The following is a 26,362-nucleotide window of genomic DNA, read 5'->3' as shown; positions in this document are numbered from 1 at the left end:
ACCTAAAGTGTGTATCACAGTACACGCAGTACACAGATTCCTGGTTTATTTAAAACCTTATATAACTAAAAAATGATTTTCAGTTTCATTGAGGGAGTCAGGTGTAAGCTCTGAGTTCACTCTGAGAGTCAATTCAAACTCGAACCGTTAATGAGTGATTTCAAGATCGTTCTGGTTCAGTAAAAAGAGCTGTTTCATAAGAGTCACCATGGCTTGCACTGTTTATTGCATAACATTCAACACACTGAAATTGCCTATCATGCGACACTGAACAGACGCAATGGCGCCTCGATTTCCATTTATTGGCAAGAATATTTGTTTCACATATTTGTGTACTTGAGCATTATATATGGAACTGTGGGGCTACCAAAAACAAAACCGGTGAGGAAACTGCTCTAGAGCACAAACCTGGACCCAGACAGTCATGTCTGACGCCTGCAATACATACAGTATCTCTTGCAGAGCTGATGCAGCATTTTTATGTTACCAGGGTGTTACTGGCAGATCCCACCTTTAAGGGCTGCTCAGAGGGAAACTAGTGCCTCGGTGCCTTCTGCAGCTTAATGAACCGCAGCTTCCAACTATGCAAGACTGTGTGCGTGTGTGATTATGTGGCTCCGTTTGTGCCCAGAGGTGGAACAGCAGACGCCTCCACTGCAGTGAAAATGAAGCTGCCCAGTGCTGAAACCGTGACCTACTCCAGCTCGGCCAGATCGATGGAGTGCAGAGCAGATCTCTGCCAGCTTCACCCTGCTGGCTCCGCAGTGCTCAGCTCCAAGCTCTCAGCCTCTGAACCCTGTCACTGATATATGGGCACGCACTTCAACACTGCATGCTGCTCAACCCCAGTGCGTTAGACCTGACTACAACACAGTCATACATTAGTGATATTATCCCTGGAGGGTTCATAAAAATTGCTTTTTCACAGACTGCTGGAATGGCAACAAGACAATATAATTTCTTTCCTCGCAGCATCTGGTTGTGAGATTAAAGATTGATGTCTGCCATCCTCAGCAGCGCTCTTGCATATGCCTGATTCAAATGTTAAATGACCACCGTGGTGATTACATTACTCACTGTGTTACTGAATCTTCACTGGAATTGGTTTCGAGACTATTTCTTGTGAATTTTAAAACCAATTAAAGTAACCTGGAAACGTCTTTTGTGTCTGCATCTGTGTTGTTTTGTCAAGTTCCCCTGGGTGGGTATGAAAATAAACTAAGGGCAGCAAGTAAAAAGTGGCCTGTGGGCAAAAACACGATGATACAAAGAACAGATGCCAAATGCAAAGTCTAATTGCAGAAAAATGCTCAACAGCAAGGTACTTGAACTTCTGCCATCGGCTTCTATCGACTGAAATTGTACACCAAATCCTTGGGAGAGGAACTTGAGTAAGGCAATCAAACCAAAACAATCCCTTACTCTACAACGACAGCAGCTGTACTTAAGGCTGCTGTTAGGAAAATCTCTGTGTGCTCATCAGAAAAAGAGAACTGCTTTTGGTACTTGAAAGATTATTACTTTTAGAGACACCACTGTGCCTAATTTTTGATCTGGGTTGAGTCATAGTTGAAATTCAGTTGATGTCACAGGAAGATTATAGGTGCCATTTATTATATTAAAAAAATAGTTATTTTAAATGGTAATAATATTTCACAATATTACTGTTTTTACTGTATTTTGATCAAATAAATGCAGCCTGGGTGACCAGTCGGCTTTAATTATGGTTTTTCCATATTAGCACTATTTTAAGTTCTGCTTCACAGGTTGTAAACATCTCCACGTTCCTTCACCTCACAAGAATTACCCTAACAAACCAGTAATCACCTGTTTTATTACGAATGACAGACTGTTCCCTTCACCAGTTATGTGTAAGAAAGTTGCTGTATAAAAGCATCCGGGGACTTGTTACGATAAAACAGTCACATCGTATTCGGCAGACCTAATAAAACTGTAATTCACAGTCCCTGTGATATTGTAACAGCACTAATACCTATGTTTATATCACTATTCTCTGCCTAGTTAAGCGTATGCAGATTCTCAGTCCCTGAACTGAGAATTAGTGGTCTGCAGGAGCATCTTAACTCTATGTCAGGACAGACCCAGACGGCTATGTTCAGTTTAGTGGCCTCTGGCAGTGGGGCAGAGCTGTGACAGGCACTGAATAAAACACAAACACAGCGCAGGCCAAGCCTGGCCAGAGCTCTCTGTCTCCCCTTGGTCCCAGGAGGAAGAAGAATGCTGAGTAAGCTCTGTGTGCGGGTGCGTATGAGTAGAAACACTGCAGTGCTGCAAGGAAATACTTTCAACCCAGAAAACAAGGTGGATGGGGCAGACATATCATTTCAGATGGAGCAAAACAAAGTCTTTGCACTGCACTACATGACCAAATTTACAAAAATAACACATACATACATAGTGATAATTAGTTTAGAAGTCACTTATGCTCACCAAGGCTGCATTTATTTGATCAAAACTACACTAAAACAGTAATATTTTGAAATATTATTACAATTTAAAAGAACTATTTCTATATATTTCTGTTTGAATATATTTTAAAATGTTATTAATTCCTGTAATTCCTGAAAACTGAATTTTAAGCAGTCTTCATTTTCACATGATCTTTCAGAATCATTCCAATATGCTGATTTGGTGCTTAATTATTAATAATGGTTATTATTATCAATGCTGAAAACTGTTTTTGCTGCCTAATATTTTGCTATTTTTCCCCAGGATTCTTTGATGACATAAAAAAGCTCAAATAAGCATTTATTTGAAATAGACATAATTTGTAACATTATAAATGTCTTGATCTATAATGTGCCCTTGTTAATAAGAAGTATTAATTTCTGTTTCTGTAAAATTGATAATAGTACAAAATGTTTCTTGAGCTCCAAATCAGCATATTAGAATGATTTCTGGCTGCTGAAAATTATTTTAAATTTTAATAAAAATGTATATATAATTTTTATTTTATTTTTTTTGCCTGGCAGTGTATATTAATTGTGGTCATGACAAATCCTATTAAATTCAACAATGTACACGAGTATTATGATGAAAACCAACATCAATGGAGATTAATCGACATTCATGCATAAATGCAGACACTTCTGCACATGAAAACACAATTTGCATGTGCGTGCTCATCACTCTCGAAAGATCTTGTTTACACTGAAGCTGAGAGCATTGATTTTATAAAAAATTCACTCCTCCGTTTCCATCCTTGACTCACCGTGTTGTTACCCACATCTACAGGGATGAATGTCACCGATGGGTTCACACTCACACTATCGCTTTCATTCGCCCCGTCCTTCTCGCTCTCTGACGCACTAACTCTCCGAGTCGCCCCCCATCTCTCTCTCTCTCTCTCTCTACCACTCTCATGTTTGCTCTTTTGTTGTCTCTTTCTCAGCCTCTGTAACAAACAGTCAAAAATTTCGATTTAGACAAACATCCATTTACAAAAATCCATATATATCTCACAGTTGCTAGTAACAGTCTCTGACAATTGACATAAATTCTCTATAATCTGATTGGATACCAAATGGATATGTGTAAACTCCGTAGTTTCAGTAGCCTTGATTTATAGCTGTTGGTTTTGACCATTTATTATGTTATGTAACCATGCCCAACAGACCTTGAAGGCATAGCAATGTAATGATATAATTCGATGGTAAATGCTGGTATCAGCAGACATGGGCGCATTTAATCAGATCCACGTTGTACAAATACAAAACACCTTATCTCTGTTTTTCAGACGCCACTGTTGACATTTTAAACAGAGCTTACTGACTCTGCGGTTACAGTAAAGGTGTTATTACGTTGGTTTGATGTGGATATTTATTTCTTTACCACTGTGCGGATCCTTTTCATTCATTTGTGGTACATTTTTATTGATTTTTAAACTAACAGAATACATCAGGGAATAAATCAGAGAGACTGTTTATGGAAAAAGACTTACAATGGCAGCTACGATTCATAACACATACAATCTATACCTGTAAATTTTGAATGAAAGTTCAATCACATGATATTTTAATCAAGTTCAAAATTAGGCTCTAAACAATCACAATTGTTTTGGCTGCCATTTTGCAGTATTGTACTGTGCTGAGCTGTAACACAAGAGTCCCAGAGGGTCTTAGAACAGCCATCCAAAACAGACACTGTTCGTATGTAAACACTGTTGCGCCATCTGATGGCCAAACAGAGAACCGTGCAATAAAAGGACAGCCGAGTGGTGCATTTCCTTGCAGCAGAAAGAATCTAGAATCTGCTCCGAGGCCAGCGATAACTGGTGCACGTCACTTCAATCTGTAAAGCATAGAAAATGAAAACAGCTTTTACTGGAAGTCTTTCTAATCAGTTTCAATCACACATTTCTACTATAACTATACCAGACATTGTTAATCAGCAGTTAATGTATCTGATTCTTGTTAAAGCATGTGGATAGAATTGCTGGGTTTTCTGAGATAAACAACATGAGGGGTTTTGCGCAGAGCTGCCTGTGGTGAAAGGCCTGTACTCAGCACGCCCGACAGACGCTGAGACATGGAGGAGACAAACTGCATGCCAGCACGTAGGCAGCAGCTCTCATCTCTGCCTCTCCTAAACGCATAATCAATCTTACTTAACGTACCTCCCTCTCTGAGATGACAGAGAAACAGCCGTGAGACATGCGGTATTAATCCCTGAGTAACTACGGCATAAAACACACTGTATGTTAGAATGTTCCCTAAACTAAAGTGCTGATGCCCATGGAAAATTTGATGCTATGATTCTAAGGCATTTTGGAAGGTTGCCAAGGTGTTGCTATCAGGTTGCCAAGATGTTCCGAGTGGCTGCTAGCTGACCTCAAATCTGTATTATAATTTGGGGCAGAATTCACAAAACATTTTCATAAATAAAACCTTTGCAACCATTATTTTCTTCTTATTTTTTAACTTAAGAATACGTTAAGAATATTTTGCATCCCCATAAACCTTTTTTTAACAATGTTCTAATCTTGATTGAATTAATCTTGAATTAGAATTACTGAAAAGAAAATACTTAAAAAATGTGAATAACCTCTTTAAGTAACATTCAACTTAAACTTAAATGTCTTAAATCCCCAAAGGTGTTTATTGGGTTGTTTAAATTAAGCATAACATTAGCTACTTGTAATGAATATTACTTTTACTAGGGATATGCACAAGTACTCTGAAGTGACAAAAGTAATTGATAATGTAAACAATGAAAAGAAGGAAAGAAAATTGTTGAGAACCTGACCCCTGGTGTCTATATGGCTCAGGTCGCTGTTTTTATGGGATTTCCTGTCCATTTTATTGTCTGCCAGGTGGAAATTGTTTGTGTGATCACTTAACAAAAAGTAAGAGGACATGCCAAAGTTTATTACTTCTGTTCTGTGGGGTCTGTGCAAATCTGTAACCCAAAAATGTGCAATAATAATAACAGCGTTTGCTTTAGCAAGCAATGATATTTCTACATTTTGATCTCAAACAAGACAAGGTCTTTACCTTTCAGTCAGTGAGCTCAAACTCCACGGACTTCTTCTGAATGTTTTTATTGAATGGCATCCTGAAGTCATCAAAGTCCACCTCAAAACTGAAGCGCTGCCTCCTCCTTGCTTTCCTATCCATCAGCTCGATTGTGGACAGCTGATTTTGCCATGTCTACAACAAATAGCAAGAAAAACGGATATCATAGCCCAATGAAAATAAATTTGCTTATCTGCTTAGATAGACAGATAGATGGATAGACAGATAGATAGATAGACAGACATAGGTTCTGCATGAAATGCATCTGAAAATGTGCAGTTTTGGCCTATATAAAAGGTATTCCATGTATTTCAAAGGTTTTTGAGAATCGGTCTTCAAAATTAAAATTAAGGTATGTGAGAATAAGGATACATTTTTGCAGAGATTGTAATGTGTTGTGTGTGTACAGCCCTTATATGGAGACATAACTACTCTTTGTTGATTAATTTAGATTAATGATCAGTAGAATAAGAGTAAGAAATTTATGTGCACACTGTTTTTGCATGAAATCACCTTTTATTATTAGTTCACGAGGCCCACTGTGCTCACACACACCTAGCTCAGAAAATCTATATCTAGAAATCTCTGTGCGTATACCTATGAATGGTGTCCAGCTTACCGTTCTTGGCACAAAACTGATGTCCAATTTGTTGAGCTTGCCGGTAGTGATCTGAGTGCTGTACACGATAACACTGTCTTTCTTCATTGCTTTCTTGACTGCTGAGTTTGAGGAGGCTGTAGGAGTGGGAACGGTGCCCTGCTGAGAAGATAAAGCACCAACACCATAATCAAGACACAGTGAACGTGATGACACATTGACAATGGTGTGACTTTCAACAAAGGTTCAGCAGGGTTTCCCTGAGCACACTAACAAGTCACGAAGCCGCCAAGGCCTTGTTGGGGGGTAATGTGACACGTCTGGACTCATTTACTTACTCTTTGCTTGGGTTTTCATTTGCTGTGTCATCTCATTTTCCATACCAGATGGTTTTGATCACAGCTCTTATGCTGTTTCAGTTTTATATTTGAAATGACACAGTAATTTTAAAATGAGAATTATTGTGAATAGTACTTGCCAAATATGTAGTGAATTTTTTTTTAAAAATAATAATATATTTTTATTTTCATAGCACCATTCCAAAACCCAAGGTAACATTACAGATTACAGGAAAAAACACCAATGTAAAAAATATGTTTCTACATAAAAATGAACATTGATATTGCATCGATAACTCACAACTATAAGACACTTCTGGTGACAGAATAAATTTATCATGGATAAAAAAATATGCAAAATAGCAAATTTATACAATAGCATCATTGATGCTGTTTATCCATGCCATTGGTGTCAGTATAAAGTCCAGGACTACTGTAGTATTGAATCAAACCAAAAAACTTGAATCTTTTAATTATGTGAAAGGGGAAATAATATTTATTTATGGTCTCATATTACGTTTTAAGGTTTTATTCAACACTGTAATGTATAGCTAAGTAAAATAGCTTCTCAATGAAGAAAAAATGAAGGGCGGGGCTTGATTTTGTCAGGAATTTATTGGCTTGTCGATGTGTCGAATAAATATGTTGAGTCACATACAGTACACTTGTTCTACCTTTTCTTTTGTAGAGCCTGGGGTTGAAGCTGGCGTTAGTTTGCGGTGGACTCTGACAGGCTGTGGCTTTTTATTCTCCTTAGGTCTGGGTAGCGTATTAATCTTAGCCTGGATCAAATCCACCACCCTGAAGTCTGCATAAGCGTGGGCAACGTCCAAGCAGTTTTGCTCTGCAATTAAAAGATTAAAAGTTCCTGACTCAAATGACAGCAGAGCCAAAGTTGATCAATCTTAGAGATTTAATGCACTGTAAATCAGGGGTGTTCATAAGATTCCTCCAGCAAAGATGAGGTGGCATCATGGGAATGACATAAAAACAGTCTGCACTGAGATGGTTATGAAACAGAAAAGGTGTTCATGGTTTGCACACTTGAATAGATTTATGATCTATCAAGATGTTGAAGTTGTATTATAATAGTTCTTTGCTAGAAAGGGAACTGTACCTGTCTTATTTGCTGCATTGACCTTGGCCCCAGCTTTGATGAGGTACTCCACACAGGACGGCCTACAGCTCTCAATGGCTCTCATTAGGGGAGTGGCTCCATTGAGGGCGGGCGGGTCCACAGAAGCTCCCGCCTCCAGCAGCAACTGTATGATGTCCAGCTGTCCTGCATGACAGGCATGGTGTAGAGGTGTCCAGCTGAACTGATCGCATGCATTCACATCAGCCCTGCGGTGAGATTATCGTTTGGATATCATTTTTACAAATATACATATGCCAATGTAAATATACTTTCATTTATTAATTTAGAATAGTCATTCATTCATCATTTACTTACTCTCATGTCATTCCAAACCTGTATGACCTTCTGTCCTCTGTAGAACATTAAAGAAGATAATTTGAAGAATGTTGGTAACCAAACAGTTTCGATTCCCATTGACTTCCATTGTATTTCCCATTGATTTGAAGAAAAAAAAAATCATACAGATTTGGAATGCCAATAGGGTGAGTAAATCACCATTTTTGGGTGAACTAGCTATCCTTTTAAGTAAATTCTTATAAGTGCATTAACCTTACCCATTATCAAGCAGGAACTTTGCCACTTCGTAGTTCCCACTTGCGCATGCAGCCATGAGTGGTGTCTTGTAGAAACGATCTTTCACATCTACAGGAATCTTTTGGCTGAGTGCCAACCTGAGAGACTCAATATCTCCTGTTTTAACACTGTGGTTCATATTTATGTATATCTTTTCGGGCTCATCAATGTACCATGCTGTATCATCTTCAATAGGATGTCCTGGTCGATGGTCCCGGTCATATCTGTGGGTGTCTGTAGCATGCTGGTAACTTTCAATCATAAAATGCGGAGGCCCACCATCATCACGCCGATGAATGAGATCAGGCGGGACAGTGCAGATGGGCATAGGTGCATTGAACTTAGTCTTTTTGGTCTTTCCTGCCTTGGTTGCCTTCTTCTTCTTAGGCCCATAAGAAGCCATAACATATGTCTTTGGAAGATATTTGAGACCTTTTAGAAAATCACTTATATTTATAAAGCCCTCTCTTCTCTTATCGAGAGCAAGCAGAAGAGCATAAATTTGTTTATCATCTAGAGGAGTGTGAAGGTCCTGAAGAACAGACAAAAATGTCATTCTGGACACCATTTCTATTCCCATGTAGCCGTCTGATGCTGACTCGAAAGCACTTCTCAGTGCATTCTCATTTTCATGAGACCAGTCGTGAAGCGTCAGAGCCCATGGTTCATTTGTGCCACCTGCTCCTTTTGAGAACTTTCCATGCTGTCGTTCAGCCTTCTTAAGCTCTTTGACGGTGGCTTTGTGACCACAGTCCTTAGCGATCTGACGGGGAAGCAGACCTTCTTGGTTCTTCAGTTTGGGATTGCATCCTAAAGTAGGAATTTGAATCTTCAAGGCATCAAATATAACATTTCAAATCAAATTCAGCTTGTTCCATATCAAGAAGCATGAGTGCTTTTATGGTAGGGCTGCAGGATTTGGGAAAAATCTAATTGTGATTTTTCTAATAAATATTGCCCTGCTAATTTTTGGGAGGGTTGCACATTTTTAATTATTATTGTTATTACTAAATAATTTTTAAACAAATAAGAGATATTATAATAATATAAAATCAAGTATTTAAGAAAAATAATATAATAACATCCGTAAAATTACTTAATTTCTTCATTTTCAGAAGAAAGCCAAAGTGGGACCTTAAAGCCTCTCTTTTGTTGACAACAGCCGGTTTATGAGCACTGCTCATTACAAGTTTGTGAATAAATTTGGTGCATGTAATAAAAGGAAAATAAACTTTCCTAATAAAATGAACAACTAAAGTAAATGTACAAAAACAAATAAAGAAAAATAATAAAAAATACAGAGAATTATACATTATTTTGTTGTTTTCATGTATAGTCAGTTGTTTTACTATTGATATCCTTTTTTCATTGAGAATTTACAGCAAGCTACTCAAAAAATAGTAACAAGCAGCCATTCTCCCCAGGTTTAATGATTCTGTTTGGCTTAAAATAAATTGATTTACCTCTTTGAGCTAGAAACCTGCAGCAATCTGTGTAGCCACCACAGGCAGCGAAGTGCAGCGGTGTATCCCCCTCTGATGTTACCACTCCAAAGTCTGCTGCATATGCAGACAACACCGTAATGATCTGGAAAAAAGCAGTAATGATAATCACTTGGAGAAATACGTAGGCTTATAGCCAAATGCTAGGAAGGTTTCATTCAATAACAGCAAATTTTTATCACTTTTTATATAATTGTCAAACAACAACAGAAGTGATGCTCACTTCAAAGAAGCCTCTTTCAGCCGCAAAGTGAGCTGCATTGAATTGCTTCTTATCTAGGGCATTGACGTTTCCTCCTTTCTTGAGAATGGCTCTCACAAGATCTATTGCTCCTGCTCTGGTGGCCTCCATCAGAGCTGTCCGACCAGTTTCCTGGGATATCATACAGACAAAATCAATATACAAACACCCGACCCATCAGCAGTCTTGAGTTTACTTAGTTGATGTAATTCCATGATTTGTCAGCTCAAAGTGCTTTGAAGGTCGTCATTTGAAGATCAGTTTAAGTTGCAAAATCAACAATGTGTGTGTGTGTGTGTGTGTGTGTGTGTGTATACAAATATATACATAGACACTTCAAATATACAAGATTTGAAGTATTCTACACATTCAATTTTGGAGTTCATTTATCAGTTATACAACGTTTGCAAACCTGATTTGTAGCATTGGGGTCTGCTCCTCTCTCTAGGATACTGAGACACATTCCTTCACAGTCCTGAGCTTGTTCGCAGGCCAGCAGGAACACTGGCATCCCAGTTTCTGAAACATTGTTGACATCCGCATTGCCGGTAAGGGCCACCTGGAGGCAGCGCATGTGCCTTTTGGTAGGGTGGATGCAGTAGAAGAGCAAGCCTGGGAGAGAAGCCAGAGTACGGATTACTCAGATCGGTTTACACACTAGTTTTACTGGACGTGCCCTGATCTGTAATTAGATCTGCATACAGTAAATCTCCAAAATGGCAGGATGCTGCCAGCCATTGATGATCCCTTTTGACTATGTGGTTGCTGTCAAATTGTCTTATGAAGAATAATTGTTGGTAAGGTGTCAAATACTGGAAGCCTTATTAATATCTAACCCTAGAGAGAAAGAGAGATATTGTATATTGGTGAATAAAATTAAGTATTCACAGATAAAGTCTATACAGTACATTTATATCATACCCGGCACTGACAGAAGCTTATAACACTTGCATGCATATTTATATGGAGAGCAATGGATAAAAAGTGGCATTTAGACTATTTTATAAATCAAAATAATTTTAAAAATTACCTTTCCCCTCTTTGTCTATAAGTTTCATGTCTGTGTTGTGCTTGGCCAGCAGAGACACAATACTGTCATATCCGAGCTCTGCGGCCAGCATCAGGGGTGTCCGTCCTCTCCTGTCCTGCACGTCTGGACGGGCACCTTGAGCTATGAGGAACTCCAGCATGTCGGGTTTGTTGCCCACCGAGGCCAGGTGCAGGACACCGTTCCCCTCACATGGTTCAGTGAGATTTATGAGGTCACGAACACCCATGCTGATTAATTTCTCTATGTACAGCTTATCTCCATCCTGGACGCACTGCAGTAGCCGATAGATCTGCAAAACTTCAAGCCTTCCCTTGGCCAGGGTGCATGACATCATGAACCTAAAAAATCTATTAAAAAAACGTTACGGTAGCATTTGTAGGGTTTTTTTCCCTTTGTTTTCTTTATGTTTTAAATGCATTTCACTTGAGATTTTAATCAAGGTGCAATAGTAGGCACAACATGGCTGAAAGTAGGTTCCTTTAGAAAGAAAAAAAGAACAGTATATGAAACAGTAAATTATGAATAATTTACTTCCATTGTGTGAGTATATAATCATGTAATCCATAAACAGTAATCTGATTATGAGCATTTTATTAAATGTGACGATTTACCCAAGCGTCTGATGCCCTTTAACTTTAATATTTACATGATGTTTCATAACAAATACATTTCTTTTTATGCAAATAATGTTCCTCCATGAATATTCAATAAAAACAATTTTTTCGAGCATGTGATCATTTGGGGACTCGATTTTCCTAAGGGGTCTTTTTTGCACCTTACGGTTTAATTTAGAGATTTTTAAATTGGTAAACAATATAGTTGTATATCTGATAAACACGTTTCGCAAGACTACATTCAATGTCAAACAACAATCAGACTCTCTTACCTGTTTTGGCTTCTGAAATCCACAGTATGTTAAGTAAATGTTACATTGTTTCCAAGCGTGAGTCTCTCTGTGTGCTCGCTGTGTGTCTCTATAGCAACAGCACGCCGTGAACTCTTAAAAAGCTTCTTCAAGAAGTAAATTCCGCCCAATTGTCCCCGCCTCTTTTTTATTTAGAAGCGGCCTAAGATAGAATTACTGCACTTTTACGTGGTCACTTGACCTGGGTTGAGTAGCCTGACGAGAAACGGGGTATCAGTTTTCATGGCAATGTCTTCAACTTTTTGTATGAGTGACAGTAAGTGACATCTATCACAAAGAGAGGCTTCCTCGCCCCATGCTCATATTGGATATGGTTCTCTCACCATTAAGTCAAAGTCATGCATAATTTAATATGTTATCACTTTAGCCCGCGCTCAATCATTCTCAGGAAGGGGGTCCGGTTCAATAAGAAAATGTGGCGAAGATTTCAGATCGTCCACTAGAGGGCGCGAATTCACTATAAGTACAATGACCCGCGCTTTTTTAGCCAATGAGAGATCACAATCTGCATTTTCTGTTTTGGGATTGGCTAGAGTGTCTTTGGAGGGTGGGGTTTTGGAGTTTAGAGAGCGCTTGTGGTGACAGGGAAGGGTAGCAACTGTATAACAACACGCTGAAAATTAGAAAGAAAGAAAAAAACTTCTTAACACAATAAGAAATTTGTGAAAAATATTTTAATTAACAACTAGCATTGCAAATATACTGTGTATCCAATGTATAACATTCGGCTTTGAAGAAGTATTGATTATGAGAACATTTTGTGCTGAAAATAATCTGAGGACTGTTTAGATTGCACAGCAGTCAGATACACTTTATTTGCATAATTATAATACTGTTTTGTAATGCCTGTAGTGAGACGAAACTTAAAAATGTCAGATTTGAACATTTGGTTCAGGTTATGCCTGGACAGCTGATATAACCTGGTCCCAATTGTAAATTGAGCAAGTCAGCTGTTTTAATGAAAATGAAGCATTCTGAAGTAACATTTATGAAGACCTTTTAAGGAATTCATCTCTTCTGAGGGTTAAAATGGACTGAATGGTCAAGGTTTGATCTCACAGTACTGAGTGCAAAGTCCTTTTAAATCCCTTTGTATTAAAGAAAACATTATACATAGACCACCAAGACAGCTAAGGTCACACAAATACATGTCTGGCAAAGATACAGATTCTGAGCTGTTAGATTTGGTCTATTTAGAGAACATCTGCGGCCCAAAGAGACAAAATAAAAATTCATTGACAAAAAGATAGCCAGGATGAAATCTTTTCTGCATCTAGCACAAACAGCTTTGATAGTTTTCTTTGGAAGAGTCACCAGAGAATGGGTTACAGAAGTTTCCTGATCTATAGCCTCTGGCATGTCTAAAAATGTCCCTCTCTGCACAGCCTGCTTTATTTGAATTCATCCTTTTATAGTTACTTTTCCAAATTTGGAGATTAAGTGAAGAAATGTGCCGCAAATATGAAAGAATAACACAGTGAGAATAATGGAAAAATAATAGAAAATATCATGTGTGATATTTATTGTATCCATCTTTTAAAAACCTGAATGGAGCCTTTGAGGGAAAAACATCTTTCGTAATTTTCAACTGAAACCACACCAACAGTACACACAGATCCATATTTTCTCATGGTCTCTGGATTCCTTCTTCTTGAGGTGTATTTTAATGAAGCTTGAAAGTTAGAAGGGGATAATGGTATATATAGCAGCGTGATGCTTTAAAAAAAATAAATTACATTTATGTTTTTCACATACAGTATGTTGTCCGCATAGCCGCGGGAACATATTTTATCTGGGGGGTGCTGGGGGGCGGGGCTTGATGTTGCAGGGCGGGGCCACAGTGGGGGATTTTAGACAAAATCCTAATATTAAACAGCCCAAACTCTTATAGATTAACATACAAATGAATGAAGAGTTATATGCGAACCAATATATATTTGTGCTTTTGTGATTTTAGTTATATAATTTCTTTAATAATATCTGAAATATTTCTATTATTTAAGGGGATTTTACTAAATATTAACATCATTGATATGCCAAAGTTGGTCAGTGCACTTTCAGATGTACATGCGATGTTGACAGCGTCAATAGGTAGGTACAGCCTAACTGGAGCTTTTTTTTTTTTTTTAGAGTGCTATAAAAAAAAAAAAGACTCATGCTAGACTGAATTCAGTTATATTCTTTGATAATGTAAATGTTCTTGGCTCGCTGTATAATTTTTTCGTTGTTTGAATAATCGTGGATATGCGGTTTATAATTAAACTTAAAATGTCTTTTTATTAAACATGTGATCAGGTGAAATACAAATTCAGTCTTATTAAAATATTTTATGACATAATATGGTAGGCTACTTGCCTAAAACGTTATGATTTGCGTAGTTGAGATTAGGCTACAGTGGTTTGAGCGCGTTTGACCAGAGAATTAAAGAGATGTGCTTATGTGATTGTCGGTGGCCGTCTTGAGAAGCGAGAAAGCTTCGGAAGACGGCTCATAAAAAGGAAAAAGACGTAAATAGTTTTTACAAATTGGAATCTAAAATTAATCGCGTGAACATTTCACATGACATTCTGTCAGTGAGAGGCAGATGTAGGGACGCGCGCCGTAACATTTCAATATAATCACAAAACTATCACAAAAATCAAGTATATTGGGGATGATCGAGGGGCACAAGGAAAATCTTAGGCCCGGCCCTGCGGCGGGGGGTGCTGCAGCACCCTCAGCACCCCTAGTTCCCGCGGCCATGGTTGTCCGTGGTTTTTGTGTTAGCATTTTCTGAGAGCATAAACACAGCATTTCTTCAAAGAAAAGTAGTGATTGCATTGATTGGATAACAGAAAATACAGGCAAATTGCAAGTGGTCAAAAGGCCTGGTACAGACCTAAGTATGTACTTGTAGATCCACAATATATATATATATATATATATATATATATATATATATATATAAAACATACTGTATCTGTTCTCGTGTTCCGTTTCTCATTCTTCTCTACAAATGTCAAACAAACAAATTTAATTGGGAAGTACTGTAAATGCACTGGCTTGTGCATATAAATACACTATATTATGCACTGCACTGCCAACCAACCTTTTTTATATATACTGTTATGGATATATCTTAAATTATCTTTACAGAGTTGTTCACAAGTTGCATGTGCTGTTTAATCACTGATAAACATTAAAAGACATTTGCAAGGTTTGTTTTTACACTGTATTGTAGGTAAAGATCCACCTCATCCAGCGTTCTTTTTGTTTTCTTTCGTGGTTTGAGAAAATGCTGCAAATGATTCAGTGTATGAGTGAACTGTCTGAATGAATCAAAAACAAATTCAGACCTTTTTTGCAAAACCATTTGACCAGTTAGGTCAAGAGTGCTTAATTTCTGAATCTGGCATATGATTGTAAATAGCTGATAGAAAACACACAACATGATTGCTGAAATATTATCAGGTAAAATTATTCTCATGTCAGTAAATGGTAATCTCCATTCTCAGTATTTATCATATGGCATATGGATATTTCTAGGGTCTAGCAACACGCTGCTGACAACCACACAGTATCTTTATACATTCAAATGACTACTATGATGAAGGTTTGTAAGGTCAGATCAAGTAAAGATTGTGTTAGGTTATTAGGTAATTATGTAAAATATTCTACTTGAGTCTGATCCCAGTTTGACAGTCACTCATTCTCTTCTGGGGCAACAAGTGACATGGATGTGCTATTTTTTTTTAGAAAGATCTTTGCCATTCTCAGTTGCATTTTAATATAAGCAAACATGGCTGCTCACATACAGTATATGAAAATATATGATTTGCCATTCAAGAATAAATGTAAAAAAAAAAAAAAAATGTAACCATATATAAAAAAAATCTCAGTCCATTTTTCTGATATTAGAGAAAAAAATATATCCATCTTGTGTTTCCTTATGGCCTGTTATAAATGAAACCTGCATATAATTTGTATTATAAACCTTATTCAACAATGATGTAGAACTGTTATTCAAAAAAGTTATGTCCAGATACAAATTTTTACATCTGACATTGTCCTCACTGAGTCTCAGATGGGTCTTACAATCTGTCTGTTTCCTCATAGAGCAACATCCCGCTGAAGATCGTAAGGGGCTCCACAGAGTGGGCAAGTTTACCTGTGACCAGGTCAATGCAGACAGTATCTCCCTTCTCCAGAGGAAGTATGATGTTGAAGATGACCAAGGAGCCAGGAGTGTGCCGTGCCTCTGCCATGGGTTTCTCAAGACCCTCAGGCTGATATCCAGCTGAATCTCCGCGGGCAATTCCATAATTGGATTTAGACAAGACTGCCTCGATCTTGACATTCTTGTGACCTGTCAGGACTGCACTGAAGAAGTATCGCCCCTTCACAGGTGCAGTGAACATACCTGTCAAAATAGATTTAGTGAGAGAATTTATGATTATGACAGACCTTAATTCACACACTATAAGCTTGTCTTTAACATACATACCTGTCTTTGGATTGTAGGCCTTTCTTTCATTGACAAAGACCTTGTTGAAGACAATAGTGCCTGCATTGGTTTGCGGTCGTGTGAGTGCTGCTGAGAATGACAGTCTTGGGACGTTTGCATCCTCTCCAGGAAGTCCTGGTAAGCAGGGAAATAATTATTTTAAACAATTATTTATTTTTAGAAATATCAATTTATTAGTAGAAAATTTTATTAGTAGTCGTAGCAGTAGTAATAGTAAGAACACACTGACCTTGTTCACCTCTGAGGCCTAAATAAGAGAAAATATATAGAAAAATACATGTAATTTGACCATATAAAATCATTTTCTGGTGATTTTGTGAAATGTATATTTACTTATTTATTTTCTCATCTCATTTATTTACCGGGGGGTCCTATTGGCCCTACTTTCCCTTGTGGTCCTTCTCTGCCTGGGGGTCCTTGAGGCCCAGGTGGTCCTTTGGATCCTTTCTCTCCCTGAGGACCTGGTGGTCCATGAGGTCCTGAGGATTGGCCCAAAAGAAATTGCTTGGTTTTTCACATTCAAAAACAACAAAAAAATGGATAGTTGAGGTATAATATGTCCAATTGCTTTTAAAGTCTTAACACAAATTATATCATTTGTTTTCGTCTTGACATATGTAACATACCAGTGAAGTCCTCTTCAGTGAAGCTCTGGAACTCCTTGAGAACATGCAGTATGGAAGAGTTGAGGTTGTTCATTTTGGCATGAATGTCCTCTAAGTGAACATTCTGAATGCTGTTGATGGCTTCACCGTGAGAGATAACTGTGGAGTTTAGGTCATTAACACATGTCCAAAGCCCAGAAATGTGTTTGCTCAGGCCATCTTTGATTGTCTGAAGGTTTACTGACAAGGAATCCAGTCTACCGCAGACATCCTCCATCTTCGAGAGCCTCTTATCCAGCCCTTCTCGAGAAAGTTTGCATTCTCCCATTTCAATCATCAAATTGCTGTTAAAGCTACTGATGCCATTGAAACGCACTTTACTGTCTACTTTGTGCTTGTTCAAATCATCCTGAATCTGATCTAATTCAGAGTAAATTCTTTCCTTAGACGAGTCCAGACCAGAAATAGTGTTTTCATGCCCCTGTATGGTGTTCCTGAGGCCTTTCAGAGTGTCATTGATGGAGCTGAACGTTTGGATTACCCCTGTGAGCTCACCCTGAATGGACCTGAGGTCTTTGCCAAGCTTGCGAGTTAGGGTATTTTGATTATCCATGTTCCTCTCATGGTCAGCCATGCTGATCATGCATTGGCCTGTGCATTTCTCAACCTCTTCTTTCAGTTTGCCCACTTCCTCCTGGAGGTTTGAGCATACCAGCGAGCAAGCATACTCATCTGAATCTACTTTTCTGGTTAAATCTGTAAGTTCTCTCTGGAACGTGTTAAAAGTATGGCTGGTTATGTTTCTTATTGTACTAAGTTCTTCCTTTATCGAATTGCACACGTCACAATCACGTAACATATTCTCCACATCGGTGACAATTTGGTTAAAGTGCTCTCCATTATGTCCTGTCAGATCCTTAATTTTTTCAACGTCTTGGCTGAGATCTATAATACGGTCCAATAAGGAGTCACCAGACACACTTAAATCCTTTAGTTTGGTGTCAAACTTCTTAATGTCCTCCTCATTGGCAACAACCTTCCATTCCAGGCTTTTCACAGTATCTGCTGTCTCACTCCCTTTTGAAACGCACGTCTCTGTGCAGAAATGAATCGCTGACTTAAGCCCGCTGTCGAGATCAGTTGTTTTGTTCCCTAACCGTTCCAGATCATTTTTGTGGTCGTTAATGAAACGTTTCAAGTCTTGGACATCAATCTCCACGGTAGATATTCTATAACCATGATCATCGTTTCGACTGAGGACAGAGTTCTTTATCTGGCCGATCTCTCGGTGGACAAACTCCTTCATACTTGTCTCGGTATGGGAGCATTTTTGCTCGGTTTTTCTCACAGTCCCATTCAGTCTTCTCTCCAGTTCTCTAAGACGGCTGTTTAGTTTTTCATCAAGCGCTTTTCCCCGACCGCCATTGCCATTGCCTGACCCCCTCAACTCTTTCTCAAGACGTCCTCTAAGGATATCATACGTCTCTGCAGTTGAACTGACCTTCCTCTCAATGGCACCAAGCCTCCTGTCCAGATCGCTCAGGGCATCACAGCAACTCTGATAGTGTGATAGTTCCTTCTTCAGCAAATCAACAGTTTGTTGGTGGTGCTGCTCCATCACACTGATGTGCTTCTCCAGAGCTCTGATCCTCTCTCTGTCTTCCTGCTGTTGCCTTTGAATGCTCTCCACTCCGGTTTGACATGACGAACAAGACAGTGTCACCCGCCTTTCCAGCTCCCTGAGAATCTCCTCTTTAAGTGTGCCATAGCGACTGTCCAACTCATTTCCAATTCCATTGCCACCCACGAGGTGGTTGTTTATGCTTGTGAGGGTTCTGTCATGGACCTGTGTCATGTTGTCCAGCATGTCCAGCTTGGACTGGATGCTGTGAATGGTCTCCCTCATCCCTGGGTGGGCTGCGTCAGCCAGATTGTTACCTCCACTGATTCCTTCTCTTTGAGATTCCTCGTGTAATTTCTTATTCATGTTGTATAAGGTTGACTGGAGATTTTGAATTTGTTCCTCAAGTTGTCTAATCTTATCGCTGTCACTCCTCCCTATTGAGGGACATTGATTGCACAAATTATTTGACATTTACTAATTCAATCTGAGACCAGCACCAGAGTTTGGACACATCTATTTTAATCATTCAGGTATGTCCAAACTTTTTACTGGGAGCATATCTACAAAGAGACCTATCAAGCTATTTTTTTAAAGAAGACAAAAAAATAATAATGATACAAAAATTTACAACAGAATACTGCAGAATTTAAAATATTATATGAAAATATCAGATCAACTTGACTCACTTTATGTGTTCTAGGGTTAAAGTGCTGTAACGCCATACCTTCTTCACCAGTAGTTCTGCCCCTGCCATCACTGCAATCATCTCCTGAGTAGCCATAACAGCACTTCCATTCCATCTCTGTGACCGTTTTATAGGCAACCTTGTACCGTGGTTTTCTATAGGTCCGATACCTGTAGTGTGAGACAGTTCATCATATACAGTTCTAGCAGAAACTTTGAATACGATCTCTATGTGTAGTGTTTTTGCTGTAAAAAATTACACTTTTACATATGTGTACTTCTGTGACATTTCTGAAACTTGCCACTTAAAGTTGTCAAGTTTAATTTAATCATCTTTCAAGACTTTAACCTCAGTCTCTAATGGCACTTCTCAAGTAGGCAGATAGAAAATATTCCTTTTCCGTTCATATCCTTGGCTACATATCACTTTTCGAAAGGCCACAACTCTGCTAGGAAACAGTACAGTAAAGGCCTGTTCTTCTTTTTCTTTGAGCTGTTGTTTCTGGGCATGTTTTTGTTATTTTTTTCAGTCGAAGCTTTCAATACATCATTAAAATCTTTGAAAGTGTTTGCTTTGCTCTGGCAAGCCTCTTGTGTGTCTACTGAACTTTCAAGTGCAGTTGTTGCTATTATTAGAACATTGTTTATACTCTATTCATATTTGTGATGTGGCTTCTGTATTTCATAGGGGACTAGTATTATGGCTTTCTTTGAAGATCTTGGATAAATCCGAGGTTTATTGAGACCTAAGAAAAAGGTCAACTTCTTCTTGGACTTATGGCTGAATGTGTTCTCTAAAAAAGTGAGTAAAATAACAACATTACAAGTAACTTTCTGGTACATTAGCAGTTTCATCTGAGACAGATTTATGTCTCGACTTCTCTCCCATCTCATTCCATGCATATTTCTGGTGGACATGCAGTTGAGTGAGGGACACGTTCCAAACCTTTCCCGTTTGACACTGTCATAACAGCAAGGGGTAACCAAGATTAAATGAAATGCAATTTGACTGTGTTTTTTCTCATGAATACTTACAAAACCACATGGGAACATTGGCCCCAAGCACAACGCTGGTATTCAGGTTTCACATACGTCTCCACTCCATCTTCCATTACACAGCTTACAGTCTTTGTTACTACGTAGGCACACCAGTTCCTGTTTGTGTACAAAGCATAGGCAAATTATACTTATTAAGGCTTCAGTTCAAATGTTTAAGGACTGCCATTTTAATTTTAGACAGAGCTAAATTAAATATATACCCTGTAATTAAAGTACAAATAATTGCCCTTCAAAATCAAAACTTTCTTCTAGTGACACCCACAAAACCAAAACTTTCCTCCAATGACACTCACAAAGCATCACATATGTTAGCAAGGTCATGGCAGCGTTAGGCTTGGAACAAAATTGTCTTTCTATTCTGTCAGAGCATGTGCATTCTTCCATCAATTTGGATGGAAAACCCTACTAAAATAGTCGGAGAGAGTTTCTTTTTAGTCAATCAACAAAATACAACGCAGCCAGTGTTGTCCAGGTCCCGAACTAATGATTCTAATGAATGAAACATATACATATATGTGATTATGTTAGGCTTTTATGTATTTAATCTGATCATTAGTCTATAAATTTGAATGATCCTGTGATTTTAGTGTCCAACTCTGCAATTGCTGTTTTGGCCACTTATGACATGCGTTTGAAATTGCAACTTACGCAACCTTCTTCCCAAATTTGTAATGAGAATCTCAATTTTTATTCAATTATAATAAACGATGATGTGGAGGAGAAGAATTGTTGAATATTTTAACAATGTGCTTATGTTTCTGGGCCTGGGAACATTGCAGTTGCATTGCTGTCTATGGAGGGTCAGAAAGCACTCGTATTTCATTAAAAATATCTTAATTTGTGTTCCAAAGATGAACGGGTTTGGAACGACACGAGGGTGAGCAATTAATTACAGAATTTTCATTTTTGGGTGAACTATCCCTTTAACGATTTTTCATGACTACCATCCAGTTTGGCATAAAGTATAAGAGTTTGTTTTTTACACACAATTGTTTGTCACTTGGGTTTATTTGATGTTTATATCTTAAACATCCGTCCATCCTGTAAGTGAATGAGGGGAGGGATATCCCCATCCTGCTCAGCGATATACATCTACTCTGGGCACACAGAAGACTAATTCATATAAAAAGGATAATAAAAATAAAATAATAATCAAAGATCCTTTTTCTAGTGTGTCTTCATATTAGAAAGTTTAGCGAGTTTAATGTAGTTTCCCCAACACCTTGGAGTGCTGTATGATTTAAAAACTCATTTTCTGATTAAAGTGATAAATGATGCTGTTTTCTTAGGGAGCTTGTTTAGATGGGATCGAAACCAGGCTGAAATCCAATGCTTCTGGTTCATCACAATAACTCATTGAGCCTGGTTAATCATTCGTTATCATGAGCACTGCTGAGACAGGAATGTCTCGATGCATCAGCTGCAAGTGCTCTCACACATGCAAACAAATGGGGCCCAGACACTGAGAGTACACAAGTTCAACACGGACATCTTCACCACAGACAACCATGCTTTTCAAATTCTACACCCACTCAATCTTTGATTAGTCAAGGTGCATCTATTTGTATCTGTCTACATGTTGAATAAAGTCTTACTTTTGATCATCATTATGAATACAAAATGTTGTGTTGGTTTGTAAAATAATGTGGAATATTTATGAGTGCACATTGGGATTAAGGATGTGATGAAAGAAAACTAAATTTTAACAGTGCAAAGTTCTGGATGGATTCATGAAAAACAGAACGTGCATAGAAGCATTAAATAGGACATTTAAATTGAGGTTTGGAGTATACACTAAAAGTGTGATGGTGAATAGAACACTGAGCCATTGTTTCAGCTTTATTCTGTGGGGGAGGTAAAAAAACGAAGGACAAAGGCCTAGGTCCATGTATACCAATGAGAAAAAAGGAAACCGTGGTTCTCAGCTTTATCAAATTTGAGAGAGGAAAAGTAAACAAAAACTTTGGAGTCACAATGGCCTCTTTGTCTCATATGTGCACAAATCCATTTTGATTTTGTACAAGATCACTCTTAAGAATGGGTTCCAATGTCCAGCATTCTTGTTCCATGTATTGTTGCTCCCGATTTAATTACCACATTAACTCTTTCTATAAACACTTCCAGTCATCTAATAATTTTTTACAACACACACTGCAACTGTCAGCATTTCATTTTATACAAGAATAAAATTCACTGCTTAAGTCATATAAACAAGAAGACCTAGATGCAAGTGTCAAGCCTGTGCCACTCCCAATTCAAGAATATCCAGCTTAAGGCGGCTGAATATAAACACTTTGCCTTTACAGGATAACATCCACAGAACCCAGTTTGGAAAGGAAAGAAGTATCACTTGGACAGAAATAATAGTGTGCACAGAGTACACAGCGACAATAGGGCAATGTATTGCTACGCTCAAAAGAGAAACCGTGGGTAGGTCTTCAGGGTAATTGAGTTATCCATACAAACAAAGCTCAAATATATCTAAGTAAGCTGTCTAAAGGCAGATTAGTAGAAGGTTTTCTTTGTGTTTTAGGCCAACAGAGAAAAGCCGTTGTAAATTTCCTACCATAAATATATCAAAACTTCATTTTGATTAGTAATATGCATTGCTAAGGACTTCATTTGGACAACTTTTAAGGCGATTTTCTTAATATTTAGATTTTTTTGCACCCTCAGATTCCAGATATTCAAATAGTTGTATCTCAGCCAAATATTTTCCTATCCTAACAAACCACTTATCAATGGAAAGCTTATTTATTATAGATAATGTATAAATCTAAATTTCAAAAAAATTGACCCTTATGACTGGTTTTGTGGTCCAGGGTCACATATGTGTATCATAGACCCATATATGATACACACATTTCTAAGTCCTCTAAATTATGTTCAAAACTGTGTACACAATCTACCATTTGCCTTCTGTCATCTGACTTATACTTTTAATCTTTACAGACTTTTATATTGTTAAGAATATTTCAAGATAGACACTTACTGGACTGAAGCAACTTAGGTTTACTTGATTATCCATACACACTTTTTCAGAAAAATAAATAAAATATAAATATGACACATCAGACATTTGAGAAACATTGCATTATATGTTTTGCCCCCAGGATAAAAACTACACAACTCTGATGATAAAACATAAAGCATTTAAATATCATCTTAATAAGATTGTTATTAGAGTGACAAATGATATATACATTTTACGTAAGAAGTCGGCTGTACTGTTATAAAGATCTCACTGATTTACATTACAAGCCATCAGAATTTCATATTGATTTTTTTCCCCATAAAGATAACAACTGCTGTATATGTATAATGTATATTTTTGCTAGGTTTGGGCCTCTGAATACAAATTAGGTGTTTGGTCCTCCCTCAAGTATTAACACCATATTTTCCGATATCATACTATATGAACCATAAAAGCCTGATGTAGCCAAATATGATACTGAAAAAAAAATGAAAAAAAGAAATGCATCGTTTGGCTTAAAGTTTAATAAACTGTTCCATTTAAAAAGCAATATAGATTTTCTGACTATTATTTGATATGGAAGGCTTTACAGGGTTAATGTGCACAACCACAGGAATTCATATCCAAAACCAAATACACTTTTTTTTAAACACTGTCCAAAATATCTCCACAGAAAGATATTAGCATTGGGTGGGTCAGTGTCCCTACATTGCTTCCGTATCATATTTACTTGTTATATCCAATTTCACAAATGTTTGCAATTATGGTTTAGATGTAAGAAAGTGTGTATTTCCTATTTGAAATCTAAATGATTTAGATAAAAGCTGAGCTCAGCAAACTGTTTGCGAGATGCTTACACATACTCCCGACAAGCAAACATAGTGCGCACATTTGCTGAGAACACTTACATACATGTATACACTTTACATCAAGAATGAAACTAACAAAGTTTCTGCAACATCGTAAGATTTGTCACAGCAGGAACTACTTGTTTATGATTCCAGGCAATGCATCACAGTGAAAGATAAGCATTTGGAACAACATATTTGTTAAAAGGTAAGTCATTACGATGCTATATATATTAAACAGTTTATTTTAAGATATTTTAAAATGCATGTCATATTTCAGACTTTGCTCTATACATAAACGTTTATTAGTAAAATTAATGTTAAGGAGAACTGTTAATGTCTCTTTCAGTCTTCTCACATCTGTTTTGGAGAAATAGCTTCGCAAAATATACATCAGCAAAAAAGATTCATTTTACTGGCAACTGGCACGTTTTTTCCCGTTGGATTGAAAGCATCTGTGCATACCAGCTGTTTATAAGGTATAATCTGGACTGCAAGTCATAGTACATCTCAATCAAAAAGTAGAAGAGATCATCCAAGATGGTGAACAGACAGGAAACACGGGACATGCTGTGAAGGAGGATTTCAGCTACCACAAGTTGTCTAATATTTCACACATCTGTAAAAACAAAGCAGAGTTCAAACAGACAGTCTTAAGCGGTGGTGCCAGCAGGGGCCACACATTCTTCCCAAACTAGTGCAGTGCAAAACCTCTTTACTCCACTGGGCTGTGCTAGTGCCAGGATAAGTGCACTTAAGGTCTTCACCATTTGGCCTCCGTCCCATTTCACATGCATTGACGTCTACTCAGTAAAGCCAAAAAAGGGCAGACCTGTCCAACAGTAGCGCACTCACCCAGAGTCTGCAATTTCATACTAGATTTAGTGACTAGAAACTAATAAACTCAGTACAGTGTGATCTTATATTTGCAACATCAGCTCAGACAGGTGTGACACACGCCACATGATCTTAGAAACTCAGCTTGAATGTTTGAAAGCAATGGTACATGACTTAATGAAGTGCTGTGACAGTTGACCATATATGATAAGCAAGTCATTTTGAACACCATGAAAATGCGTCAGCCCCGATACCAATATTTCACACTTTTAGTTATGCATCTTTTAATAAAAGTTGAAATAAAAGTGCCACAAAGTTAGTAGCCCAAAACAGCCCTAGACATAACTCTGATCATTTAGATCACAAAACAAAATAAATATAATGGTATAAATACTTAAGAATAATAATTTAAAATACAGATTTTGTATACATTATACTTTACATGACAAAACATTTTCAGTGTATTATTTTATTACTGATAATGTTAAAAATGATTAAATGATCAAGCTGTGTTGCTAAAATGAAAAAGTACCTGTGTCTGCTGGTCACCTTAGATCCACTCTGTGCAGCTGATACAGACCGACTCTCATCCACATGTTGAGTGTATCGTGACGCGTACGTTCCTGCTCCCCAAATATCTCCAGGCAAAATCAGCGCCAATAGAGTCAATAAGTAAACAAAATATAGTGCCATGACATACAAGTAAAAACAGATTTTAAAAAAACGATCGTTAGAAAAAGTACATCCAACAGCTTCAACTTAGAAAATGCGCCTTGTGCGCATCGAGTGCAGTCCAGCAGCCCCGCTAACTCTCCAATGATGTACTTCATAAAGTTCTGTGAAAGTGTTGTCTAAGTCTATGCACCTTTGTCATCATTTCGCAAAGTGTCCATTAATCTCAAAAGATGCCGCCAGTCCACCCATGACACGGTCCGCAGTCAAACACTAATGAGAAGTGTCCGGATTTTTTCTTCATCGCCTGCGCAGTCATAACGTGAAAACTGCCTTGCCTTGAAATGATGCAGATCCAAAACTCCAACCTCCCCCTCTCTCTCTCTCTCTCTCTCTCTCTCTCTCTCTCTCTTCCCATGCTCTGCTTTACATTGTAGGTCCCTCCTGGATTTTTACTCTGAGTATCAGTTCGTCTCGAATCATAAGAAGCCGATAATAGTTATCTATTTAACCATTCTTTTGTCTTTACATTAAAAAAAAAAAAAATGCTATAAATATTACACTGTTTTTGTAACCAGACTTTAATCTATGACATTATCAAGAATGTACAGTATGCAAACACAATTAAAAAGTATGTATCTGTATGAAACTGATT

The 26,362-nt window shown here is 37.8% G+C and overlaps 2 protein-coding genes across 6 annotated transcripts; both read right to left on the bottom strand.

The window, feature by feature from the left end:
* Positions 1-366: 366 nt before the first annotated feature.
* ankef1a (ankyrin repeat and EF-hand domain containing 1a) lies at positions 367-12,325 on the bottom strand. Of its 5 annotated transcripts, none has more exons than XR_009267537.1 (12): positions 11,862-12,325; positions 10,955-11,322; positions 10,337-10,536; positions 9,907-10,056; positions 9,645-9,768; positions 8,163-8,991; positions 7,588-7,814; positions 7,145-7,314; positions 6,154-6,294; positions 5,514-5,669; positions 3,233-4,311; positions 367-863 (listed from the first exon to the last, which is right to left on the bottom strand). XR_009267537.1 is itself a non-coding variant. In XM_058755341.1 (11 exons), exons 2-10 carry the CDS (start codon positions 11,307-11,309, stop codon positions 5,517-5,519), a joined length of 2,349 nt encoding a protein of 782 aa, XP_058611324.1. In that variant the 5' UTR covers positions 11,310-11,322; positions 11,862-12,325; the 3' UTR covers positions 3,352-3,415; positions 5,514-5,516. The 5 variants fall into 5 exon arrangements, 3 of the variants coding, with proteins under 3 accessions (XP_058611324.1, XP_058611323.1, XP_058611325.1); XR_009267536.1 differs by lacking the exon at positions 367-863 and adding an exon at positions 5,266-5,418 and having other exon boundaries at positions 3,352-4,311; XM_058755341.1 differs by lacking the exon at positions 367-863 and having other exon boundaries at positions 3,352-3,415.
* A 234-nt stretch (positions 12,326-12,559) lies between these two features.
* emilin1a (elastin microfibril interfacer 1a) lies at positions 12,560-26,051 on the bottom strand. The gene is made up of 8 exons (XM_058756795.1): positions 25,568-26,051; positions 20,353-20,472; positions 19,358-19,488; positions 17,031-19,067; positions 16,767-16,883; positions 16,634-16,651; positions 16,384-16,518; positions 12,560-16,299 (listed from the first exon to the last, which is right to left on the bottom strand). Exons 1-8 carry the CDS (start codon positions 25,726-25,728, stop codon positions 15,971-15,973), a joined length of 3,048 nt encoding a protein of 1,015 aa, XP_058612778.1. The 5' UTR covers positions 25,729-26,051; the 3' UTR covers positions 12,560-15,970.
* Positions 26,052-26,362: the final 311 nt, after the last annotated feature.

The sequence above is a fragment of the Onychostoma macrolepis genome, chromosome 20, assembly GCF_012432095.1.
Source record: "Onychostoma macrolepis isolate SWU-2019 chromosome 20, ASM1243209v1, whole genome shotgun sequence".
Classification (NCBI taxonomy): domain Eukaryota; kingdom Metazoa; phylum Chordata; class Actinopteri; order Cypriniformes; family Cyprinidae; genus Onychostoma; species Onychostoma macrolepis.
This window is presented reverse-complemented; position numbering and strand designations above follow the sequence as displayed.

Coding starts and splice junctions, on each gene's coding strand:
- ankef1a (XM_058755341.1), bottom strand. CDS start 11,309: ATGATGTCATGCACCCTGGCCAAGGGAAGGCTTGAAGTTTTGCAGATC. Junction 10,537..10,954: donor TATAGACAAAGAGGGGAAAG/GTAATTTTTAAA, acceptor CTTCTCTCCCAG/GCTTGCTCTTCTACTGCATC. Junction 5,670..6,153: donor TCAGTTTTGTGCCAAGAACG/GTAAGCTGGACA, acceptor TATTTGTTGTAG/ACATGGCAAAATCAGCTGTC.
- emilin1a (XM_058756795.1), bottom strand. CDS start 25,728: ATGGCACTATATTTTGTTTACTTATTGACTCTATTGGCGCTGATTTTG. Junction 19,489..20,352: donor CAATGTTCCCATGTGGTTTT/GTAAGTATTCAT, acceptor CTCACACTACAG/GTATCGGACCTATAGAAAAC. Junction 19,068..19,357: donor CAGAACTACTGGTGAAGAAG/GTATGGCGTTAC, acceptor GTCCCTCAATAG/GGAGGAGTGACAGCGATAAG.